The sequence below is a fragment of the Prionailurus bengalensis genome, chromosome A2 (genome assembly GCF_016509475.1).
Source record: "Prionailurus bengalensis isolate Pbe53 chromosome A2, Fcat_Pben_1.1_paternal_pri, whole genome shotgun sequence".
Lineage (NCBI taxonomy): Eukaryota > Metazoa > Chordata > Mammalia > Carnivora > Felidae > Prionailurus > Prionailurus bengalensis.
Window position 1 is genome coordinate 139,810,002 of NC_057348.1, and position 26,257 is coordinate 139,836,258.

Below are 26,257 nucleotides of genomic sequence, written 5' to 3' on the forward strand. Positions count from 1 at the left end.
GACACGCTCCTCTTGTTTCCGGTGTAGGAGCCAAAGGCAGGCTTCCCCAAGACAGACCACACTCTGGAATATTTAACTTTTGAAAGAACGAGCACAAGCAGAGGAGGGACAGAGATGGGGGCAGAGGATCTGAAGCTGGCTCTGTGCTGACACTAGAGAGCTTGAGGCAGGGCTCCAACCCCTGAACTCTGAGATCATGACCTGAGCTGAAGTTGGATGCTTAACTGACAGAGCCACCCAGGCGCCCCTAACTTACTTCTTTAAATAAAAGTTACTGGGACAGCCTGCACAAGGACACCTAGACCCTCCTCTGTCCCCCTTAAAAGCAGGGCATCATGCCCCACACAAAAGGTACCCTCCCTGTACCAGGAGGTTAAAAGACATTCTCATGATGAGAGACTGGAAATTTAGAGCCTGAAGCCTGTACAAACAACCCTTTTTACTAATTTAGTACCTTGGCCTAAATTCTGTTTAGAATTCCTTACTGAGGCTCCCCAAATTCAGTTGTCAATTCCTCAAATTTACTGTCTTTACCTAAAAAGTGAAAAAGCTGCCTTAGTCATGTCTTTAGGTCTCTATTATTGGGCCTCTGTGTGCATGCAATAAACTTTTTCTCTGGTCTGTCTCATGTAAATTTAATTCTTACTCCAGCTAGAAAACCTTAAAAGACGAATTTTTCCTTCCCTTCACAAGGAACGGCCCATACATTCGCACACATCACTTCCATTCATAGCCCGCTAGCCTGAAATTAGTCTTTTGGCTAAGCTAACTGCCAAGAGAAGGTAGAACAAATATCAGATTCCAATTGTTCCCAGCCATCAACGACAATTTGAGCCAACAATTTGTATGCCACATACTTGTTCCTCCTATTCTGGCAAGACTTCCTTCCTGCCCTCCTCAGCAAAATCTCAAGTCTGTAGCTGGTCTTCCAGAATTGTGTAAAAACAAAGACATTACCTGTGCAATTCCTTGTAAAGACTGATAGGGCCATGGGACCTGGCCCTATTCTCGTGTGGGAGAAATAAAGTTGGCACCCTCCAAGCTAGGTTCTTGACATACATTCTCTGGACAGTCATGCTCTGTTCCACGGATAACAAAAGGAAGGGGAGGGCAAGATAAGAAATGTAGTCTTCAGCCAGACAGCCACGTGCCCAGCTAAAAATTCTATTTCTTGTAAGAAGGTGAGAACATAGAGGAGGAACTAGCAGAAACCAATAATGGTAAAAGACCATATTCCAGAAGAAAGGAAACCAGATGCTTGTAGGAAATGAGCTGACTCTCCCCATCGTATATTCTACAGGAAGCAATGGCTAAAGTCACTAGGAATCCATGAGAAAAGTGGTATACATATTTCAATTTATGAACTATTTCCAAAAGAACTAAAAAAACATGAAAAGTTATAAAGGTTCCCTCTGGAAAGCTGATTGGCAATGGGGAAGAGTGAACAGACTGTTTAATTCTAAGTTCTGCAAGGTTTATGCTATGTAAATATATTGTAATAGCTTAGATTCAGATTACAATCTCAAACTAGCACTCCTAGTGCTACTTCTCTTGCTGGATTCACTTTCCTTCTACATCATTCAAGCCCATGCTTTCAAATGAAATCCACATGACAATTCTCAAATTTACTTCTTATACCCAAATCCCTCCCAAGCTCCAAACGATTGTCCTTTTGAGCTCTACTTATTTCAAGGACCACAAATTCAACATCTCACCTATTAGGTTTTAAGTTCCTCATGGCATGATCTGTATTGGATTAAATTGTATATCCCCACATAGCTTCTCAAATATTTTTAAGAATAAGAAAGGCAACAAAGCCTAGGATTCTAGGATGTAGCGATCAAATTATAGACGTTCTTACAGGATCGCACCCTTGAACCACAATTATGAAACATTAAAGCTATTTGGACACTGTCCTCCCCCAGTAATTTAAGATATACTGTTCTATCATGTAAAACAGAGTGGCCTTCTAGTTGAAGCAGGGAATAGAGAACAAGAATGTGCTTTCTGGAATGCCTGAGTGGCTCAGTCAGTTAAGCAGCCAACTCTTGATTTCAGTGCAGGTCATAATCTCACAGTTTGGGATCAAACCCTATATATCAGGCTCTGCGATCAAAGCAAAGAGTCTGCTTGGGATTCTCTCCCCCGCCCCCTGTCTGCCCTCCCCCACTCTCAAAAAAAAAAAAAAAAAGTGCTTTCTATCTCCCTACTTCCTGCCACTCAACAATACATGAAGCCCTTCTGGTAAAGAAAACCAGAGCTTCACAAATGTAGGCAATAGATGTCTTGTTATAGTTCAGAATGATTCCTGAGGATACTTAGCATTTTGTAAGCCTTTCTGGCTAAAGAAGTATTTTGAGTTTTAGAGATTTTTCTACAGAGCCAAATTAAGACTCTCATCTCTTTAAATAAAATATGGAATAGATTTCCCTAAATTTGTGAAATAAAAATACAGGTTTTGTAGCAGAATTTAATTTTCCCATCTTCCAGTATTCATACAGATACATAACAGTATTTTTAAAGGAAATACTGCAGATGAAATATAAGACTAAAACCCATCAAGATGAATGTCCATTAACTTCATAATCCATGAAAACTAGAGACCCAGCTTCTTAAAGCACACATGCTTTGCTTTGTGAATCAAAACAAGAAGCACAACTATGAAGACCTAGCAAGATTTATATCCTGTCCCTCTACCTGTCCCTGGCTCCAGGATGGAAGAGCTGAAATGCCATATACTCAAGACAAAACAAAAATAAAGGAAACAAAAAACAAAATGGAAAATAAGATTAATGGTACATTGGCAATGATGGTTTCAAACTCAAAAGCAAAGACCAGGCAAAAATTGTTGTATTAAATAATCTTCAATACAAAATAACCTCAAAATGTATATATGCACACATGCAGATGTGTTTATAGATGTGAAAAGCAGGTGTATGCATTATGATTAACATCCAAAACTCCAACAGAAAGTAGTTTTAACCTTTAAAGTTGGACAAAGAATCCTTGTCCAACACCCACACTAAATGAATCAAAGGGAGTTCCTTTCCACTGACTACAGTATATACTTCTCTTTATACTAGTAGGAATCTGGCATCAATATCTAGGAGTTAAATGCTTCTAGATATACAAAGTCAGTTAAAGATACATACAATTGTAGGATAATATAAAGATGATACTATAAAGACAACAAATAAGATAGGAATGATTACTATAATGCTAATTATTAGATATATAAAAAAATCCTAAAGTCAAAATTTGCCACATGATTTTTGACCTAAAACTTAATATTCATTGCATACTACAGTGAACCATAGTGTCAACATAAGATTAGAAATTACCAGAGAAAAAAAAAAAAACTTCACCACTAGAAATTTTTAAGTATTCTGGTTAACTACGTTAATACCGATTCAAGAGAAAAATAACATTTAGCAAAAATTTCATAGTACTACAGACAGATGCCAAAATGTACCTAGAGGTAAATTCATAGCTTCATATACTTTCATTTTATTACAAAGCAGAAAAAAAATCCTGTTAAGCTGCCAGATCAAAGAACCACCTTGTATCTCCCCTTACCCAGCTCCACCCCCACCCCCCCCCAAAAAAAAAAAAAAAACCAACTTAGGAAAATAGAAACTATAAAACAAAGTTTATAAAGTTAACGTGTACATTTGTAAGAACAAGAGTATCTGGGCTATCTAATGAATTTTTAAAAAGGAGAAACCCTGGAGACCAAAAGCTGAAGATAGAGAAAATGAAAGATATATCCAACTATGTTAATATACCTGAAAACCTAGAAATGGCCAATTTTCGGTGACAGTTGACAGCCAGCCCAGAAAAAGACCTTTCTGAATACAGACCAAAAGAAATACAAAAAATTAAAAGCCTAGGGAACTCAAGTTTTTTAAAAACCACCACAATCAGGGAGCAATTACCCTAGGAATGTAAATACAGTTTAACAATAGGAAACCTAGTAAATCCATCACATCAGTAAAATTAAGTCAGGCAATCACCTCAATTGATGGGACAAGAAATTTGATAAAAGTCCATTCCTGATATTTTTCAACTCACTTAATGTAAGAAAAATAGACTAGCAAAGAATACCCTAAAATGCTAACAATATGTTCCTTGGTACAATTCCAAAAGCATTCCTAGTAAAGCCTGCATCAAGAGAAGGATATGGCAGGGCACCTGGGTGGCTCAGTTGGTTAAGCATCCAAATTCAGCTCAGGTTATGATCTCACTGTCTGTGGGTTCAAGCCCTGAGTCAGGCTCTGTGCTGACAGCTCAGAGCCTGGAACCTGCTTCTGATTCTGTGTCTCCCTCTCTCTCTCGGCCCCTCCCCTGCTCACTCTGGTCTGTCACTCTCTCAAAAATAAACATTTAAATTTTTTTTTAAAAATTAAAAAAAAAACAAATACACGGTTTTGAACGTTCTTAACCAGAGATGTCAAACAGAACAGGTACAGCTACCGGAGAAGACAAATCATTACTATCAGAGGATTCAACCGCCTACCATAGACAACCCAGAAGGCTCAGATAGGACTTACTAAAACAATAGTGCACAGCGATATGATCAGTTAAAACAAAGCTAGAGTTTAACATTTACCAATTACTGGTAATAGAAAAACACAAGCCACAGCGAAAAAATTGTAAAAGGTTTAAAAATAACTTGGTTATAAACCCAAGGGGTCAATACAATGAAAGGGACGAAACATCACGACGACAGAAGAAGCCTAACTGAAGAGGATGTACATCAACAAGACTGACTTTAGTAAAAATTAGTTTCTCAAACAGGCTTAACAAGAAATGACAGCATCTAATCAGGAGCATAAGGGAGGATATGTGTTAGCAGGCACTAAGCTAAACACTTTCTATGCATCTCATTTAATTGTAACAAAAATTCTATGCAGCCATTAGCTCCTTTTTACAAATGAAAAAGCCAGGACCTAGAGAGCAGAAATACCTTACTCATACAATGCATGGATACTACAAAAGAATGAAGCCAGGCTCCCTGAAGACAAAGCAATTTCCTAACTGCTGCATTTTTTTTTTTTTTAATAAAGGGCAAATGAGGGGCACCTGGGTGGCTCATTTGGTTGAGTGCCTGAGCTGACCTCAGCTCAGGTCATGATCTCAGGGTCCTTGAGTTTGAGCCCTGCATGGGGCTCTGTGCCTAAAGCTCAGAGCCTGGAGCCTGCTTAGGATTCTGTGTCTCCCTCTCCCCCTGCCCTTCCCCTGCTTGCACTCTTGTGGCTCTCTCTCAAAAATAAACATAAAAAAAAAAATTAAGGGTGAGGGGGTGGGGATGGGGGAGGAATAGAATGGTAAAAAATTTGACAAATGGGAACTCCAATCAAGTATTAAAATATGTAATTATCCTAAGTCAAAATTATATGATATGAGCAATAGGAAAAGAGCTAGATCAATTAGAATAGGTAACCTAAAAAAAGATGTAAAAGACACATACGCATAATCTATAAGTTACTGAACACTACTGAGGGAATTTATGCTTGTTTTATTCTTGACTGTGTTTCCAGAACATCTGATCTTGTTAAGTAGAGGCTCAATAGATACTTGGTCAATGAATTAATGAGGGAAATCATATGAACTTGGCCTTCCAGCTTAGGAATGGAAGGAAGCAGAGCATAATCAAGAATCAGTCTGCAAGAACTGCTTAACTTTGGCGGGGGGGGGGGGGGGGGGGGGGGGGGGGGGGCGCGGGGAGATGTCAACTCCTTGCTTCAAACATTAATTCTAGATGGGAAATTGTCCAAGAGAAGAAAAGTTAAGGAAAAGATCAAAGTATATCTTAAAAAAAGGCAGACTATAGAAAACCCTTCACAAAGGAATGTTATTTTCAACATACTGATAAAGAGTTCACATTACCAAAATCGCAACCAAAAAAAATGAAAAAAAGGACATTAGACCATACACATATATTCATCTTCACTATCAGGAAGGAGCGAGTTAACTATCCTGCTAGCCTGGCAAAGACTGCCTTTAAACTGTTCATACCTTTTGCCCCAGTAATATTTTTGTTGTAAAAATTCATCACAAACCTGAAGGTTAGAAAATGAAAATATTCAAACCACAAGGTTTACAAAGTGATGTGAAGAAGTTTCAAAAAGTAGACCAATGATGCTCTACAAACAGAAGACTCTCAAATGCAAACTACAACCTATTAATGTATTTTTTTTTAATTTCCTGAAGTACAGTCAATACACAACGTTAGTCTCAGGTGTACAACAGTTATGTGACACTAATGCAATTTCAACAGGTTTCCATACTCTCCACCTAACGCTAAAATTTTGCGGACTGCAAACAAAAATATAACACTTAAAACCGTTTAAACAAGAACTTAGCTAAGTACTTCACTTAATGCCTTCTGAAGTTACTTTCTGAAAGACCCATATGGACGACTACTGCATATACCAAGGAAATATTCCACTGACTAAAGATCTTGAAAGACCTTGGTGCAATTTACTCTTCAGTTAGGCATTACTCAGTGTCAACCTCTGAGATTTCACTATACTCTCCCAGTTCATTTTGGAATAGGAAGCAACACTCAGGCTTACCCTCAGCATCCTATATTTTCTATCGCTAACGTTGTGATCTGTGGTTTTATAATTACACACTTGCAAATTCAACTTAATTGCCTCTAGCATATTACCTAATTAAAGACCTTTCGGAAGTCTAATATGTACTGGCCTCCCACTGTATTGATTCAATAAAGTCTAGAATATTTAGATGTTCGTTCCTCCCTTAGAGCATCCCTGTTGCTTTTACCTTAACATGGAATATTGGTTTAATTACTCAGTAATCTTACTCGTTAATGCAAATACTTTCACCTTGCCCATGTGAAAATAAGCCAGTTTCCGGCAGCTTTCCAGAAAACACACACACACAGTTCTCAACCTTGGCCCTACACTGGAATCACCTAGGAAGCTTTAAGACTACAACCCCCAGAGATTGATTTCATTAATGTGGGGTGCAACTTGGATGATGGGATTCTTAAGGGCTCTCCAGGGAATTCTAATGTGCAGCTAAGGATAGAAATCAGATTTTTGTTTTTAAAAAAATGAAAGCCCATCAAAATCCTCAGCTGATTTTGAAACACAGGGACCAAAAACAGTGGTCCTAACAGGAAGTGTTACCAACTCAGGACAATTTCATAATTTGATTCCTAAATATTAATTTTGGGCAGGTGTCCTTTGTTCCAGTATACGTCCACCTTTACATTTACAGCTATTAGGTCTTTAACCCAAAAATTAAAACGGCAACACATGACTATGTGACCCACCACTTCCTTCCTAAAGATCTAAGTCAATCTGAAATGCATAGAAAATAGCACAATCATGCAAAAGAGGCCTCCTCACTACCAAACTGGTGGGATGTTCTATTTGGAATTCTATTTCATAACCTGGCAATTGGCTTTAATTTTATCTTAAAGTTCTTTAATGACCTTACATACAGTGTTATTTATCTTTTGAGGGTATAAATAAAGGGAACAGTTTCCATTAAGAAAAAACCAAAGAGGGAAACATGATTAGCTATTTCACTTTATAAGCAGTCATTGTATATCAGAATTACAGCTGATTTCATTTTTGAAAGAAGCAAACGTCAATATCACTTAATCCGTCTGAGTTCTTCTCATCAACACAACTCATTCCACTAAATTAAGTGCCACCATCTCAAGACACCCTGTGGAGGGTTAGATGAATCAAAGCAACACGCATCTTCCTGAGATACTGTATTAAGTCCGGTCTGAGGTTACTTTAATGTGGTTTCAACTCACTCCCTAGAGGACAATGTATTCGCTCTTAAAAACCAACATAACCTATCCCTTCTGCATTTGCTCCACAATGTACCAAAGTCAGAAAGAGCACAAAGGCTGAATTAAGCCTAACTCCCAAAGAGGGTGGCTTTTTAAGATTTTCACATCATTTGCTGGAAACCTGCAAACAAGAAAACAAGGTAGAATACTGGGCTTCTACACTGCTGGTCTCTTGGGCTTGGTAGTGGCAGTGGCCAAGTTTCACTTTGCAGTCATCAGTTCTACCAGCTTTACATTTTTATGGTTTTCAGGGGTAAAAATCCTGGAGGTCTCAAAAGCACATTTAGGAACACTAGTTTCCCCGAGATCAGAAGACCCTTACTTTCCTTTCTCCCAGCACCCCCCCACCCCTGCCACCGCTTTCCTCTAAATTGCACCTAATTCTTTGCAACATGTACTAAATCTGACACTTGTTTGTATCCAAACAAGTTTTGGGGGGTTTGAGCACATACACCAATGAGCATGGGAGGGGCAGAGAATCTTAAGCAGGCCTCAAGATTATGACTTGAGCTGAAATCAAGAGTCTGATGTTTAGCTAACTGAGCCACCAAGGCATGCGCCCCCCCCCCCCCAAGACACGTTTTTGCTGGACGCCCTAGCTAAGGCACCAAAGAGGGGGCAACACAGCACTAAAGGCATAAGATTTCCTAGCCTTAGGTAAGGGATTCTCAACCCTTGTAAAGCTGTGGGGGCTTTGTTTTGGAAAACTGGTTTTTCCAGGATGCCAGGGTGGCTCATTCCGTTAAGTGTCTGACCCAGGCTCAGGTCAAGATCTCCAGGTTTGAGTCCTAGGTTGGGCTCTGTGTAGACAGCTCAGAGCCTGAAGCCTCTTGGGATTCTGTGTCTCCCCTCTCTGCCCCTCCCCCACTCGGTCTCAGAAATAAACATTTAAAGAAAATTTTAAAAATTTGGCTCTTTTCCCTGAACTTAGGGATCACCTGAGCAGTCAGAATGTTAACAAAAGAGACCATCATGTCCAAAGATCTACAGGTAGCCACTTTTTGTAATGAAACATTCAGATGGCAGAGTTCTAGGCAGGCACCTATGCATTCCCCCCCACCCCCACCCACAATTTCACATTTGTGTACGTTTCTCAAACTTAGACAAAAATTATGTGAAGTGGTGGGAATGCTTATTCTAGGTGAAGGTTAAGTCACAATTTAGAGTGATTACTGGTCATACATGTAGAAATGGCAAGAACATCGATCTAGGATTCACAGAAAGTTATCAAATACCATTTTACTCTAATTCCTGATTTCTAGTTTAAAAAGAACAGGTTCCTTCAACATCAGACTTTACTAACCTTAACGAAAACAAAAACAGTGCAACCACCCATTAGAAGCCTACAGACCTGTAGTCTAAACCTTTAACTACAGGAATGAACATACTGACCCCCCTGCTGTGGTAGTCGTTATGATGGGTCAGAGTCCCCCTACCTTCTAGTCACCATGAACACCTATTACTTTTCCAAAGGTTCAATAAATTGCCTTTATGATTTGCCTTATGATGAAGCGGATTTGCTTATTTGGTAAACTGCTTTGCCATTAATACTGATCCCACCCTTAACCAATGATAGAGAGTCACACAAAGTTCATTATTGCTGTAGCATTCTGATGGTACCAAAGTCATCAAGGTAAAGAGGCATCAGGCTTAGTCACTATTCGGAACTAAATCTTTTGCCATTAGCAGTTACTTCATATTGGTATCACGTGTGAACCCCTGGATAAGTTAAGTGATGTGACCACCTGGTGCAAAGCTGTTAGGGTGGACCCAGATACTCACTTCCAGAATTTTCTGTAGAGCCATCAGTAGTCCCAGGGCCCCAATGGCATACACTGGCCACTGTTCCTCGAAGTTTTCCAGCCAAGAGCAAAGAAAGCAATGTTTGAGTCAACCGAGTTTAATGCTACTAAGCTTTCGAGTAACTCCTGGATAAAACCCCTAACTAGCTTTGTGGGCCTTTCTAGCTAAGTAAGGAGAAAACAAAACACTGCAGCTGAGGTCTAGTTCAAAAAACTCACCAGCCCTTTAAGGGAGGGCTAGGACAGCCAGAGGGAAGGCTCTTGTGTCACTTATAAAACGAGGACCCCTGGGGCTCCTGGGTGGTTCAGTCAGATAAGTGTCAGACTTCGGCCCAGGTCATATCACAGTTCATGGGTCTGAGCCCAGTGTCAGGCTCTGTGCTAACAGCTCAGAACCTGGAGCCTGCTTTGGATTGGGTCTCCATCCCTGCCCCTCCCCTGCTTGTGCTAGGTCCCTCACTCTCAAAAAGTGAATAAACATTAACTTTTTTCTTTTTTTTTTTTTTTAAGTGAGGACCCTTTCAAGATCTCAGTCTGAGAGTTTCTAAATTCTCAAAGTTGTGAGGAGTAAGCAGCAACATGCAGGTCAATAACAATTTAAGCTATCAGATCCTTTTATTAGATGTTGGACTACTTGAAGATACAGGAAAAAACATACAATGGATTAATGATTTTGCAATTATGCAGTGATTTTTTACATAACCCACGTGTATAATTTGAGACTTAAAGTTTCTGGCATTAATTGACTTATGTATCAAATTCACAGGAATAGAAGTTCCCACTTCACTCCATCCTAGAAGAAAACCTACTACCAAGAATTGTTCCACTTCCCTCTAGGAAGCAGCACGTTAAAAAAAAGTGTGGGGACTTTGGAATAAGGCAAAGATTTAGGTTATGTGGCCTCCCCCTTAATAAAATTCACTGAAGTTAATCTGACAGCACTCAATGCTCCCAAGATTTAGAGAGCTGAAGTTTCCAAGTAGTTTTGCAGAGATCAGATGCAGGGTTTTGTTGTTTGGGTTTTGGTAACCTCTGGGTAAGGTCATAGTTTTCTTAGGGTTGTGAACATATTTGACAGTTCAAATAACTTCTGTAGGAACATTCTATTTAAATGGGAGGAGTCAGATCTGTAACCATGAACAAGCAAAGGGGAGTTTCAGTACCAAAATGCGACAAGCACAGTGTAAGTCAGCTACCAGTAACTTTTTACAAAAGCAGAATAGTCTGGACAGGACTAGCTTTAGTTTCACCATACGCTTTTACAGTTTAATACACTAAAAATAAGCTTCAATGCAATATGAATGACTGAAGTGATAACAGGCTGACATTCAGAAGCTTTACACGGCTAGACAGGTCAAGAATTACTTACACTTAGCATAAGGAGGACTACTGAAGTTGAAATCTGCTTGACCTATGGAGTGGACAAGCAACAGGTGACTGCAGCACAACGATGAGGAAGCAGGGTACTTACCTACGGAAGAATAGAAGGTGCACAAGAACATCATGGGGCACGCACAACTGACTGGAGGAATGGGGACTTCAATCATGCCCCCTGAGGAAAGGATACTCAGACTGCTCACCTCCGAAATGAGGGGTCTGCCTGGAGGACACCAAGGTCTTTTCCAGCTCTAGCATTCTGTGACTGAATTACCTACAGGGTTAGGTTCTTGAAGGTTCGGTGTAATTAGGCACCAGCTGTAAAGAATCACCCCTCAAGTATTCCCAGAGAGTGAAGGGTTTCAAAACAGCTACTTAGTTTAGGTGTGTTATTAAAGGCTGGATAGAGGAGGATGGTGGGAGGACTGCATGTACTCAAAGCTGCAGTGGTGTTTCAGAAGACCATTCAAATTCTCCCTGGATTTCTGAGAAATGCTTTATGTGCTTGATATTTCAGAAAATAAACACGTGTGCATCTAGATACGCCTCGGGCAAATTATAAGCTCTCTGGGTCTCCACATTTTGTCAGAGATAGTTAGATTTCTACTGGACCTTTTAGGTTCAGCATTCTATCAGAAAGATTTCTTAGGTTCCCATTTACCCAATTAGAGCAATTGGAGTCATGACTTTCTACTGTTACAAAAACATCGGACCCCTGCAATGTTGTTTTAAAACTAAAGTTGGCAGACGTTACACCTGAAACAATCTCCTTACCTCTTTGGGATGCAAAAACAAAGCAAAAAAAACAAAAACAAAAAAAAACACGCATTCCTTACCAAGTGGTTATGCACCAATCCTTTGTTTTTCATTAATAGTGCCTGCCCAGACCAGGAATTATCAACCTACAGCAATTCTAAGAACTGCGTACCTTCTCCAGGGTTTGGATTTGAAGTGTTCATTACATAGCAGTAAAGCAAGCTCGTTAACTTTTTTATTCCCTGCGGAAAATTTCTACCCCTTCGCCCTAGTGAAGGCTGCTCTAGCTAACAGGGGTGGCCAGATTCCACCTGTTTCGCCTAATTACACAATCATTAAGACCCACAGAAAAGCCCAGCTCCAGCTGAACTCAGGTGGGGAGGAAAGCACCACTGCTCTTAGAAACTTAAGTTGATGGAAGTTGCGTTGTAACCTGGCCGGAGCGGAGTCCCAGCGGGTGCAACCACCGCACGGCGGGCGCTGCGGGTCTCCCGATGCCAAGCTGACAGCTTCTGCCAACAGGAAGGGGGCTGGGGGAGGACGCATCCGCTGCAACCCGGTACCCAGCCGGCTAAAGCACGAAGGGATTCCCCCTGAAAGATTCCCTTGAACCGTAAAGACCGACAAAAAACAGTGCACGCATTATACAAGGGCAGAGGGCAAACGCCCCAGCGCTCTCCCGGGAGAAAACTCCGGGGAGGTAGAAGTGGCGGCCGGAGGCGCCGAGTCCTGCGTGCAACTCACCTTCTGCTGCCTCCGGGCCATGTCGGTGGGCTGCTTGGCGTTGAAGGGGTACGCGATGCACCTCACGACGAAGACGTAGAGCTGCAGGCGGATCCTCCGCTCCTGCTCCTCATCCAGCTGCCTGTCGGGCTCATCTCGCCCCTCGCTGAGCACAGAGGGGCTCGGGCTCACGGGTCTGGCCGCGCTGCCGCCGCCCGCGCGCCCCGGCGCGTCCCGCCGCCCTTCGCGAGCCGGGGCCGGTGGCGCTCGCTGCGGGCCGCCGGCCGCCACCAGCACATCGCGGCTCTCCTCTTCCAGCCCTTCGTCCGACTCCTCTTCGCTGGAAGACGGGTCCAGCATGGTGCTCGGGGCGCCCCGCCGCTCGGCCCGCGGCCCCCAGGCGCCTCACCCGCGGCAGCTGCGTCCGCCGGTCTGAGGGAGCCGTGCGGCTGGCAGCAGCGGCCGCAGAACGAAAGGAAAACTGGCCAGAGCTTTCCGGACACGTCGAGTTAAAGACCGGAATGTTTCCTACCACCAGGGCGAAAGGGGCGGGCAAGAGCCGGGAGGAGGCGAGGGGGAGCCGCCGGGATTAAATAGGCGGAGTTAGCGTTGGAGGTGAACGTGAGCACCTCGTGAATTCCTCTGCCCGCCCGGGACCCGCCAACCCCGTGATCCGGCCACGCCGGCGGGCAGAGGCGGGGCGGCCCGAGCGCCCGGACGCAGGTGGGGAACCTGTGGCTCCTACAACAAGCAACACGTGGAATAAAATGTTGAGCGGGCGCGGGGTCGTGGAGTACGCGTGCGCGCGCCGCGGCTGCTGCCGGTGCCCAGGATCCCGGGTGCCGAGGCTGGTAGTTTGCAAAAGCGAGGAGGGGCTAGACGTATCTGCTCCGTATGCACACCCGGGGTTGCTTGGACTACCTTGACCCCCTACCCTCCATGCTTTTCCTCCCGACAGATTCCTAAAGGGCAGGTGGATGGGGGCGGTGGAGTTGCTGCTACTCTCCGAAGGTGAGGAAAGCGGCCAGAACATCCCTGAGACCCGAATCCGATGCCCAGATTGAACCCAAGTGCGGAAAAGTGGGAGCCACTCACCTCAAAATAATGTTGGGGAGAGACTTTGAAAAGTCTCTCGCTCTGCTCTGCTGCTGTTTGACGCTCATGCAGAAGTCCAAATTATAAAGTCAGAGGAACGTTTTTGACAAAAAAAAAAAAAAAAAAGAAAGAAAGAAAGAAAAGAAAAAGAAAGAAAGAAAAAGAAAGAAAGAAAGAAAGAAAAAGAAACACGCGAGGCTTTCTTTTTAAACTGTTTTTATTCCCACATGAGCAAGATAGATTTTGTATTTTTGGAATGGCACTTTGGTTCAGCTCACACATAGCTGGATTATTTTCTGGGTTGGAATGAGATTGACTCAAATAGTTTGTGTAGTGCACACATATCTTCAGCTAACGTTTGTGCACACGCCCGTTGTCCGGCACTGTCAGCATTTGGCGGAGCCTGCGAAGCTCAGGGACACACAGCACTTGGTCATTGTTGGTTCTGGCCTCAAGTGGGCGTCTCGAGGCTGCACCTGAAGCCTGTTTTATCTGCACAGATTTCTCAGTCCCAATGCTGGAACCACCTGGAAGTTTCTTCCTGTGATTTCTGTTTCCAATGTTCTTAATCCGGTCAAGAGGGGGAAACAGGGAAAACAGTGCATTCAATCCAAGATGCAATGTACTATGGCCAGACTGGCAGAGAGATTATGAAGCGCCGGGGAGATACGGGGGAGGTACACTGTCGACTCTGAGCTTGTCTACTCTGTGGCCAAAAAGCAGTTCTAGCTTTTTTAAAGCCACTTGCACAGTTAGGTACACAATAGAGAGGCTTTCCTTCTGCATTTACTGACGTTCTCCCTAGATGGGATAAAAAGATAAGGAGGCATTTACTCCTAAGGAGCCTTGCTTATTTATCAATCCTCAATGGGTGCCCATGGCGATAAAATGTTCACTGAGGGCATTACTGCTGGCAGATCTCCAACTTTCCAAGGAATAGGAAATCTCAGAAACTGATGTATTTCAAGAATGTTTTATTCTTGGCAAGGTAAACCATAAATGATAAGCCTATTCATTTCAGTCATAGTATCTAATGCTTACATACATAGCAATTTACATTTTGCAAAGTTTTGTAAATGTGCTTAACTAATGCCATCAAAGTAACCTTTGGATAACAGGTAATGATGATGGTGATGATTACAATTAATCTTTTAGGTGCTTTGTATGGACTATTGCACCAAGCCCTTTACATACATTATTTCATTTTTTTATTTTTATTAGTAGTTCCTTTGTACAGATAAGGATCCTGAGATTTAGAGAATCCTCTTTCCCACAGAATTATGGGAACAAAGACTCAACATTATGAGTCCTTTCTAATTCCAAATAGTGCTTTTTTTCTATTATAATCTGATTATAAATCAGTTTACTAAATGTATGATGTTTATTAAACTGATAACTCAAATATGTTGTACTTAGCAACATAAAAGTACAATTTATAACAGTTTTATTGCCCTTTCTTTTCTTGCCAAAGAAAGCTATACTTTTGTTTCCTTTATTAATTAGTTAATACTACTTGATGTAATCACTTATTCTCTTCCTATTAAAAATAGTTACCAAATTAAAGATTCTTCAAGCCTTGGGGACATGACTGGAAAACATCTAATAATTTTTAGAATAAGATAGACAGTGGGGGCACTTGGGTGACTCAATCAGTTGAGTGTCTGACTCTGGCTCATGTCATGATCTCTCAGTTTGTGAGTTTGAGCCCCACATCAGGCTCTCTGCTGTCAGCACAGAGCCTGCTTTGTATCATCTGTCCCCCTCTCTCTCTGCACCTCCCCCGCTCATTCTCTCTCTCTCTCTCTCTCTCTCTCTCTCTCTCTCTCTCTGTCTTTCTCTCTCAAAAGTAAATAAACATTTTTAAAAAAAGATGTAGTGTTTTCTCTATGAAGATGAAAATGGTTTAAGGGGCATAAATTAAAGAAGTATCCAAAAGACAACAAAGACAATGTTTAAGGATTTCATTAATTAAACATACATCGCTTAAGAAGCTAACATATGTCAAAACTATGCTGGGTATACTTAGAAAAACAAGATCTAGTCTTGAACCTTTAAAAGTGTATAGATTAAACAATGACAAATGAGAAAATGATTTATTTTAAAAAAGCAGAAAATAAATATTGATATTGCAATCTGATGATTATTCTAGTATCCCCAAAGATAATGTAAGATAGAGAAGAATTACCTCATGCAGGACAGAGAAAAGGAAGGATGCTTGACATACGTCTTGAAGAATGATTTAGAGCTATTAGGGTGAGGGCACTTGGAGGCAGGAGGAACTGTTTGCAAAGGTATGCAATTATTTGCCATGTTCAGAGAATTGCAAATAAACTGGCATGCCTGAAGAGGAGGATACATATGAAGATGAAGGGAGTGAGACTAGAGAACTGGCAGAGGCAAATCTAGCATCAAGCAAGACAGTGAGCAGGCATCCGAATGGGGTTATACGTGAAGGCTTAAGTAAGGTACAACATAAGATGATCCTTAACTCTTAAGAGTCATCCAGAGCAGTGTAAGGGCAGTGAAGCCAGAAGCAAAATACCAATTAAATTACTCAAAAAAAAAAAAAAAAATCGGGGAGAGAAACAGTGAGGGCTTGACTTTAAACAGAGGACAAGAAGAAGAGGGACGCTTAAGAGAAGGACAAAGGAATTAATAGAATATGGATGAGGAGCTGAGGAAGAGGTTAAGAATAGAATACGATTCTCAGGATAGGGTAACTTCACTGATGATAGACACATAGGTTTGGAGAAACATGAAGTTTTGAGGAACCCATCATAGAGATCCTAAACTCTATCCTAGATCAGTTGGAGATGCAAAGCTGTTATTCAATTCTGTCAGCAGATAAGGGAATCGTCAGCATATTGGTGCTAGTTGAAGCTACAGATATAGATGAGAAGGTCCAGAAATCATGTTCAGAGAGAGAAGGCCAACAATGGGTCTCTGGGGAACCCTCCCTGCCTCTTCTCCAATTAAAGGATGGTTCAAAGAAAACAAGCCTGAAAAGACAACCTGATCATTAGAATTCAGTTGTTCTTAATTAACATTTTTTATTTTGTGCTGGCATGGATGTTCTTGCCAAATTTTACCTTAAATATTAGCTTTCCAGGCAATTATAACATCAGCTGATGCTCCAGAATAATTGAATAATGATGCCTAACGTAAGACTATGATTGGCTTGTACCATTTCATAAATACACAAAATACACTTGAACTTATTCAATGATACCTTTTTACTTTTTTAAAAAATTTTTTTTTCCAACGTTTATTTATTTTTGGGACAGAGAGAGACAGAGCATGAACGGGGGAGGGGCAGAGAGAGAGGGAGACACAGAATCGGAAACAGGCTCCAGGCTCTGAGCCATCAGCCCAGAGCCCGACGCGGGGCTCGAACTCACAGACCGCGAGATCGTGACCTGGCTGAAGTCAGACGTTTAACCGACTGCGCCACCCAGGCGCCCCGATACCTTTTTACTTTTGTCAAGGTGAATATAAAAACAAATTGAGCTTATACTGCTTTTTAATGAAACACCTTTAATCCTGGGGAAAGATGGATGCACAGTAATGAAATAGAATATAAAATGTGTTTTGGCAATGATATTTAAGGAAACAGGTGTGTGACCTGAATAGCTATAGGTGGTCTGTTTTCTGGTTAAGAATTGATTTGTGCATTTGACCTGAAAGGAAGGTATTAACTCTTTTAAGTCACAAATGAAATCATTCTTTCATTGAACAGATATTTTTTTGGGCATCCACTCTAGGCTCTGCACTATTCTGAATAGATAAAAACAATAAAAGTTAGTCCCTGAGGCAATGCATGTGAAACAGACATGAGCAAAATAAGAAATTATGGTAATATATGCTCTTGTGGCAATACAGAAAAAATTCACAAAATATCCCTTAAGTGTTTTGGAATTGGACAGTCTATTATTTTTTGTAGTCTAGTTATCACTAAAATAATATTACAACAGAGAGAGGAATCTTTTTCAGGTCAAATAGAAGGACCAGTTTTGCAAATATGTACAGGAAAACTGTCAACTCACAAGCCCAGGTAAGAAAAAAGACTATGCATTTACAGAAGTAAGATAAAAACAACAAATTTGAAGATGAATATTTATATCTTATGAGGCAATGATCTTCCTGGCAACTTTATTTAAATCCCTTTCCTCTCGTTGCCTAGCTTTCCCTTTTTCCTCCTCTCTAGTTAGAATTTGAGTCCTAGTGGAGAACTGTTCCAGGACTCCACTTTTTATAGATAATGGGTAAAATATATGCAAACGATTAGCACAAATTGACCAGTAAACGAGTAGTCAACATTGATACACAGACTCATGCACATAAACACAAGATATAGTCAAAGGATTGTTGTGAAGATAAAACAAGATAATGGACGTAAAGTACTAAAAAAGTATTTGATACAGAGTAAATTCTCAGTGAATGCCAAGTATTTTGCTGTTGTTATTATAACTGCTTTATTATTTGGCTCACTGTTAACCATAGAACTATAAAAACAAACTGTAAAGAGGTGCCTGGGTGGCTCAGTCAGTTAAGCGTCCGACTTCAGCTCAGGTCATGATCTCATAGTTTGTGAGCTCAAGTCCCACGTTGGGCTCTGTGCTGACAGCTCAGAGCCTGGAGCCTGCTTCAGATTCTGTCTCCCTCTCGCTCTGTCCCTCTCCCACTTGCAGTCTTTCTCTTTCTCTATTAAAAATAAATATACATTAAAAAAATTTTTAAGAAACAAACTGTAGATAATATAGTAAATGATTCTATGCATTTTTATTGGGTTTTACATAGCTTAGAATTTGTATTTCTAAATTATTTGTCCTGAAACAACCAGACTGAAGAAACCCCCAAATATGTGTTAAAGTATTTTATTAAGATCTCAAAGATTTCATAAATTTTTAAAATGTTTATTTATTTTGAGAAAGAGAGAGAGAGAGAGCAGGAGCAGGAGAGAGGCAGAGAGATGGAGAGAGAAAGAATCCCAAGCAGGCTCCACACAGTCAGTGCAGAGCCCAACGCGAGGCTCAAACCCGTGAACCAACCATGAGATCATGACTGGAGGCAAAATCAAGGGTGGAACGTCAAACCATCTGAGCCACCCAGGCACCCCAAAGATTTCATAATTTTTATAAGAAGGTCTGACCCACAAGAAGAAGCTACTTTTCTTCTGTTCCTATTCAATCTGTGGACATTCATTAATGACTGATTATAGTTTTGTTCTTAATTTTCCATTTGGTGGAAATTTGGAGGAGGTAACAGAAATGAGCTGGTTGTAAAGTACAAGGAGAAAAAAAGGTAGAAACATATTGTGACCTATGTGCTCAAAATGTCATGCGAAAAGTCTTACATTAATTCAAGTTATATAATGCATGTGGTGATTATGCTCTTCTAGAGAAGCAGATATCTAGCCTAGAAAAGATGTTTGTATTTTAAATGTTAAAACGTAGGAATTATGCTCATAAATGGATAAAGCAATAACAGGTTTTTCCCCCCATCTACCTTTTATAGTTTTCTTGAAGTTATATTGACTTTGTTGCTGAACAGATTTTTTTGCCAATCAATAATATTTATTGAGTGCCTTTTCTACATTAAGCACCGTACTAGGGCACTGTAAAGAGAGCATTGCATCGATGGACTAGAAATTCAACCAATGTCTTACTCAAGAGATGAGAATTCTACTACTGTAAAAAAAAAAACTTACACCATTTCAACAATAATGCTCAAAAAAATTAAACTAAATTGAAGTAGTTTTTATTGAAGACAATTATAAGTGATAGTTAAATTACGTTACATAGGAAAAATAAAGATATATTTTTATTAACTACTATTACTCTGGTCTGTAGCAGTGCTGAACAAACTTGTTCTCAGGACCCGCTTACACTCTTAAAAGTTGTTAAGGACCACAAGGTCTTGGTTAGGCGGGTTACATTTATTGGTATTTTTAATATTAGAAAAATAAAACTAAGAAAATTTAGGAATAGTTCTTTATTAATTCATTTAAACGTAAAAGTAACAAACCTATTATGTAACATAAATTACATATTTTTATGAAAAAAAAGAACTGTATTTCCAAAATAAAAAGGTGGGTGGAAAGAGTGGCATTATTTTCCACTACACAAATCTTTTTAATGTCTGACTTAATAGAAATCATGTAGATTTTCTTATCTGTTTCTACATTCAACCTGTTGAAATATGTTTTGTTTGAAAGAGATGAAGACAATCCAATCCCACATAAATATGCAGTTGACAAAGGAAGGAGTATTTTAATAGCCTGTTTCTGTAACTGTGGTTATGCTACTTTGATATTATACCCAAACTCAGTAAGTGGGGGTTTCCTTAAGATTAGTTGCAATATGGAATCTAAAACCACATCAGTAAAACTTTCTTACACCGGTTCATTGGATAATCTAGATTGTCCAAAAGTTGGCACATTTTATTTAATTACATAGCACCCAAAAAACGACATTTGTCAATAACCAGCAATAACATCAAAAAAGTCGTTGAGTACCGGAAAACTATTAAGCTCACAGTTGCAGACAGAGATTTTCCGAATTCTAATTTTCATTCGAAAGCTTGAATTTTATAACTGGTAACAATACTGTCAGTGGAGACAAGCTCACCTCACTCATGTTTGAGGAAATGCCTCCCAAGTTATCGAAGTCTGAATAGTTATAATTTGTTTGTCAAGTTGCTCTCTCCGGTAAAAATGGCGTTCAATGAAAAAGCAGCTAGTTCAGCTTGCAACTCAAACAGTTCCTTCTCCTCCAGACAAACATTGTATTTCAATATACAGTGGAAGTGTTCTATGTGAACATCTCATTTCACCTCACAGAATATATTTTTAAGTGTATGCCCAAGGGTTGAGACTTAACAAACTCATTACCTTTTTACTGCTTAATCAGGAATATTTTTAAGTGACATTGGCTTTTTTTTTCTTTCTGTGAGTGTCTGCAGGTGAAGGACACAGTGATATTAGTGGCTTTTTAAGCCACTGCTTTGATTCCCGCTGAAGTTCCAGCATGAATCCACCATTGTCTTCTACAGCAGCTATGTAATGTCAACACAGTGAACAAGACCAATAACATCTTGTATTCACATGAAAAAATTTTCAACCTCTCTGTTAGGGTCTTAGGGATGCCCAGGGGTTTAAGGATCGTATTTTGAGTATGCTTCGTCTTCAGGGTTAGGTTTCTAATTTTGCTATTGTACAACTAAAACATTGTTGTTACCCATTAAATATTCACTCTCAAATATTCTTCTCTCTGTCTAGAATAAAGTAGGTATTATACTATGTTGAACAAATATATCCCGTGGATCTTATTACAGTTAAAGATATAGACTGTGAAAATGTCTTCATTCATATTTTAAATTATCATATATATAAATTTTTCATACATTTTATGCAGTCTCTCTCAAAAATTAAAGCATTGTATTAAATTAGCAAGATATTTCTGGAATATTAATAAAGTAATTTTTATATAGGGATAATTCTTCATTTGATAACATAAAAAAGGTAATTTAATATCTAATATTATGCCTTGAATCTGAACTTAAACATATTATTATTATAAGCCTATTAAATTTCCCTGGGTTTCTTTTAAGTCATAAAAATACCTATCTTTATCTAAGAACTGAGCAAAAAAGATATATATGGTATGCTTAGAATTTTTCAACTATGTCATATTTTTTCTACTACTGTGGACATCTAGGGATAACTTAATTTTATTAATTGGTGACAAGTTTACATTTAAAACAAAATTTAGAAATTTAGATTCAAGAGTCTACATTATATAAAAAAAATGATTCCTAACAGGACATTGTTAGAAACTATACTATTCTGTGCAGATAAAACTAAAAATTCTATATTACTTGTAGTCAGCATCATATTTTCACATCTCACTCTGAAGTAAACAATATGAAAATAAAATATATATAAAAATAAGCCAATAAGAACCTCTTTATTTACAATGATCTTTTTATGTAATTTAGTTGTGGGGGGAAATGACTTAAAACCAAATAGGAGTGTGTTTGTGTGTGTGTTTGGAAAAATTATAGATCCTCTCTATCACAAGACTTCATATTTTTGCAATTAAGTTCCCGGCTTTTACTCATCAAAATAGGACCTAAATAAATAAATGTTAAAATAAGGAGAATAGGGGCACCTGGGTGGCCCAGTTGGTTGAGCGGCGCACTCTTGATTTCGGCTCAGGTCATGATCTCACGGTTCGTGGGTTTGAACCTCACATGGGGCTCTGTGCTGACCGCGCGCAGAACCTGCTTGGGGTCTTCTCTCACTCCCTGTCTCTCTGCCCCTGCTCTACCTCTCAAAAATAAATAAATAAATATTAAAAACTACTTTAAAAATAAAATAAAATAAGGAGAATATTATTTAAAATCATAGAGTATGGATGAACTCCAGGGGGTCTAGAGCCCCCTAAAATTGTATGCAAAATGTATCAAATCCATGGACTGTTTTTCTAAGAAGAGGTTCCAAAGCTTATACCATAGAGTTCAAGGCAGCAAAAATCTAAGAATCACTGAAGCTGTGTTTTAGTTAGAGCGGAATCATTCTATAAAATATGAACTCGGTAAATCATGTAATGCCTCAGGCCCATACTTGATAACTAAAGTGAACGAAAGTTGGTGGACCATACGTATCTGACTACACCTTAACCATTAACTGGGGAGTTTTGTTCATCAATTTTTCTGTAATCTCCTTAAACCGGCTTTGTGTTCTACATTACAATAATAAGAGTTCTATTAAGAAGCGATTATTCAAAAATATCTGCATCTAAAATCTAAACAAAATAATGGGCATAAATCACTTGTGAAAACATTTAAATACTAGATAAACATAAGGAGACTTTATTACCAGTTGTGTAGTATCAGCAGATAGTTAAATAGGTTTATTATCACCTAAGCTTCTCAGAATTCTTTAGGAAGTGTGACTCATGGCTAGTAAGCACGCTTCTACTTCTCAATAGTTCTGTAGTTTGAAAGCATCTTTGCAAGGTTGATACTCAGTGATATTTCAGTGTCATTTAGAGACTGATAGGATTCTGGGCTACATGTCTTATTTCACAAAGTTATGAATTTGGATTGAAAGAACAGGTGTTCATTTTTCTTTTTATCGGAATTCACAATTTTGAAAAGAAAAAGAATTACAGATCTCGGTTTGTGCCTTCATTTAATATGCCATCACAAACACACACATTCATACATGCACACACACATATTCAGATTATTCAATACCGTATCATTTTCCCTTGTTATATTAAAATATTCTCCTTCTACAATTTTTTTCTGGTAAAGATTTCCTTTCCCAAACTTGAATGATTTTTGCATTTCCAGATTTTACAAATACAGAAATATCCATAAGATGGTGCTGTATCTTTAACTTGGTCAGATACTTGAATGCTAAAACACATGTATTACAAATGTGGTTAAAAGACTAGGTTGGAGTTTAACTTTTAATAAGTCTTATGCTCTAGAGATGTCAGTATAAGTGTAACTGGAATCTTTACATACTTATTTTTCATATATCACACAACTGCTAAAATGTCCTGCCCCAGATTCAGTCACCTGGTATAGATGAAAAAAATAATTGAACTTCTTATTTCAACTGATATTTTCTAAATAGCCACTTTGCACATACCATATTAGACAAATGAAGCAGTTGGATGATATACAGTATCACTTTCTACCAAGGTTAGCAGTTGTCTTTAGAAGTCCTCTGTAACATCCAGTGGAAATTAGAAATGACATCACACGCAAGCATGTCCTTTCAATTGTTGAGGAACTATAGAGGAGCTAACTCAATAATTTTCTCTCTCTAGATTATTTACCCAGTGAGGGAAAGATAATTTAAGATGTGCTAATTGTATAATGTATTTCTGATTTCAGGTGATGTGGTCAGGAGAAGTAATATTTTATATCCTATCTAATTATCACTCATAAGTAGGTTTAATAAACAGAGTACTCAAAAATTGGTTACAAGATCCTTTACTTTTAAGATAAACAATCTTGGGGAGCCTGGGTGGCGCAGTCGTTAAGCGTCCGACTTCAGCCAGGTCACGATCTCTCCGTCCGTGAGTTCGAGCCCAGCGTCAGGCTCTGGGCTGATGGCTCAGAGCCTGGAGCCTGTTTCCGATTCTGTGTCTCCCTCTCTCTCTGCCCCTCCCCCGTTCATGCTGTCTCTCTCTGTCCCCCAAAAATAAATAAATCAATCAATCAATAAATAAATAAACGTTGAAAAAAAATTTAAAAAATTTTAAAAAAGATAAACAATCTTATGTCAAATGAAGAGAAACCATTTTAGGGGAGGTAATAAGGGAAAATGTGTTCCTAAAAGGAAATACTTGAAGTTCTTAAGGGCAGTAATATCTATATAAGTATATCTAAGGCATAACATAGCCACATGAAAATCTCAAAGAAAATATTTACTGCTATAATTCGGGGATATTTTTAATTTTATTGATTGGCTTTTCCATCAATTGCTCAGATTATTTTTCTCCCTTTGAACAGTGCCATCTTCTGATTGACACCATCATTACACCTTTTAATCCGATACAATGCTATAGTTTTTCCGAAAACTTTGAGTAAGCTAGTAGTCATTATGAAGTGCTGTATTAGTGAACATAAGACAACATGAGACAGGCAGATATGACCCACTCTGGCAGAGAGATGAGGAAAGCAGGTGGTGCTTGGGCAGAGATCGTGAGGATAGGCATGAGTTAGAAAGGGCCTTTCATAATATGCCTGGGATTTGCTTCAAAATTGTCTGGGCTGGAGGAGAGGCAGGTGGTGCCATAAATGAAATAAGATTAAAAATGTATTGTTAGTATACATATGTGTGATAATTTCAATAATAGGTATGTGGATATATATATATAATATATATATATATATATTATATATATATATACAGAGAGAGAGAGAGAGATACATACTAGACTTTCAGGCAGAAGGGGGCATATTTGAGGGGGCATCCTGAAACAAGAAGGAGTTTGGTTTGTTCTCAGTCCCTGAAAGAAGGCCAGGGTGACTGGAATGCCCAGAACTGAAGCCAGACAGCCCAGGCCCTGTGGACCATCCCAAAGGTTTTGGCCTGTATCCTAAGAGCAATGATGGTGTTGGGCATCAGCATTATATTCACGTTTTATTTTTTATAATAAAAATCACTCAAGTTGCACTGTAGCGATTACAAGAGGGCAAGAATAGGTGAAAGCAGTGGAAATAGAAGAAAGGAAATAATTGGAAAGAAATATGGGAGCTATAACTGAAGTATCTTGATGAAGAAATGGATATTAGACAAAAATGAGAGTGAAGATGTTAAGGCCTCCCAAACTTTTGAGTTTGTACAATATTGGACTTGCGAAATTCTTTTAATTAAGAAAATTGTTGAGGAGCCTGGGTGGCTCAGTCAGTTAAGCATCTGACTTCTGCTCAGGTCATGATCTCTGGTTTGTGAATTCAAGCCTCCCATTGGTCTCTGCGCTGACAGCTCAGAGCCTGGAGCCTTCTTTGGATTCTGTATTTCCTTCTCTGTCTGTCCCTCCCTGGTTCATGCTCTCTCTCTCTCTCTCTCTCTCTCTCTCTCTCTCTGTCTTAAAAATAAGTAATCATTAAAAAATTGTTTTTTTATCAGATTAAAAAAATTTTTTTTCAAACATGTGGTCTTGGAATAGATACAACGGATTTTCAAGAAATAAAACAAAGGATTCATTATAATGAAAATCTACAGCGAGAATAATGAGATTGATCTTTTCTTTTTTGTCTTTCAATACTAGGTTTAGTCTATAACTGTTAACATACTACTGATACTGATAGGTTAATTACATTCCTAACACATATTAACTGAGGCCAAAAATGGTTCAGGATTAGGAGTAGCTATTAAAAGATTTTTAGCTGAGATAGGAGTTTCACTCGAAACCCTCACTGGAGAATATCTGTCACAGGGTGAAGCACTCAGTACAATGGAGGATACTTAAGCAAAATTTATTGCTTCCAGATTGTTAGTCAGTTTCATGGCGATGATACTATACTGTTCAAATGTTCCTGTTTAATATTTTAACAGGAAAGTTTGGAGCTGAAGTAATCCTTTATCCACACGACCAGAAGTTTTCTTGGGAAATCTTCGGAAAAGTTTTGGGATAAAAAGGCAGTCTGTGTTATAATAGAAAATAGAGCAAGTTAAATAACATCTCTAGTCCTTGAATGTTCTGTGAGTTGATGTGGGGAACAAATTGCTCATCTAACCCAAACCAAACCAACCATTTCTCTGACCTGAATCCTAAAGTGATTTAAATGCAAATGTCGTAAAGTGAGATGTCTCATTTGGCTAGATCTTGCTTTGTGGTAAACAAAGAAGGAAAAAGGGTAAATGAACATTTTTATCATGGTGACCCAACTTTCAAACCCAGATGTTCATTTGGCTGTTTTCTGAATTATCTGTATTTTATAAATCAAGTTCCCTTTCTTTAACGGCAGAACAAATATGAAATTCAAATATTTTCCCATTAATAAAACAATCTTTGAGGCAGAAAGCATCGTAGTATAAGACTGCAATAACATTCTCCTTTAATGTGAGGATTTACAGAGCATTAGTTTGGGTGCCTTTAGTTGGGTGATAGAGACAGGAAACGAACATCCCCTGTAGAGT

General features: G+C 39.2%; 1 protein-coding gene across 19 annotated transcripts in view; it reads right to left on the reverse strand.

The window, feature by feature from the left end:
- CADPS2 (calcium dependent secretion activator 2) overlaps positions 1-13,037 on the reverse strand; it is a 540,583-nt gene extending 527,546 nt beyond the window's left edge. For all 19 annotated transcript variants that reach the window (XM_043589377.1, XM_043589375.1, XM_043589367.1 and 16 more), the window contains exon 1: positions 12,517-13,037. In XM_043589377.1, coding sequence (XP_043445312.1) covers positions 12,517-12,855 — 339 coding nt within the window. In that variant the 5' untranslated portion in view covers positions 12,856-13,037. The remainder of the gene's footprint in view (positions 1-12,516) is intronic.
- Positions 13,038-26,257: the final 13,220 nt, after the last annotated feature.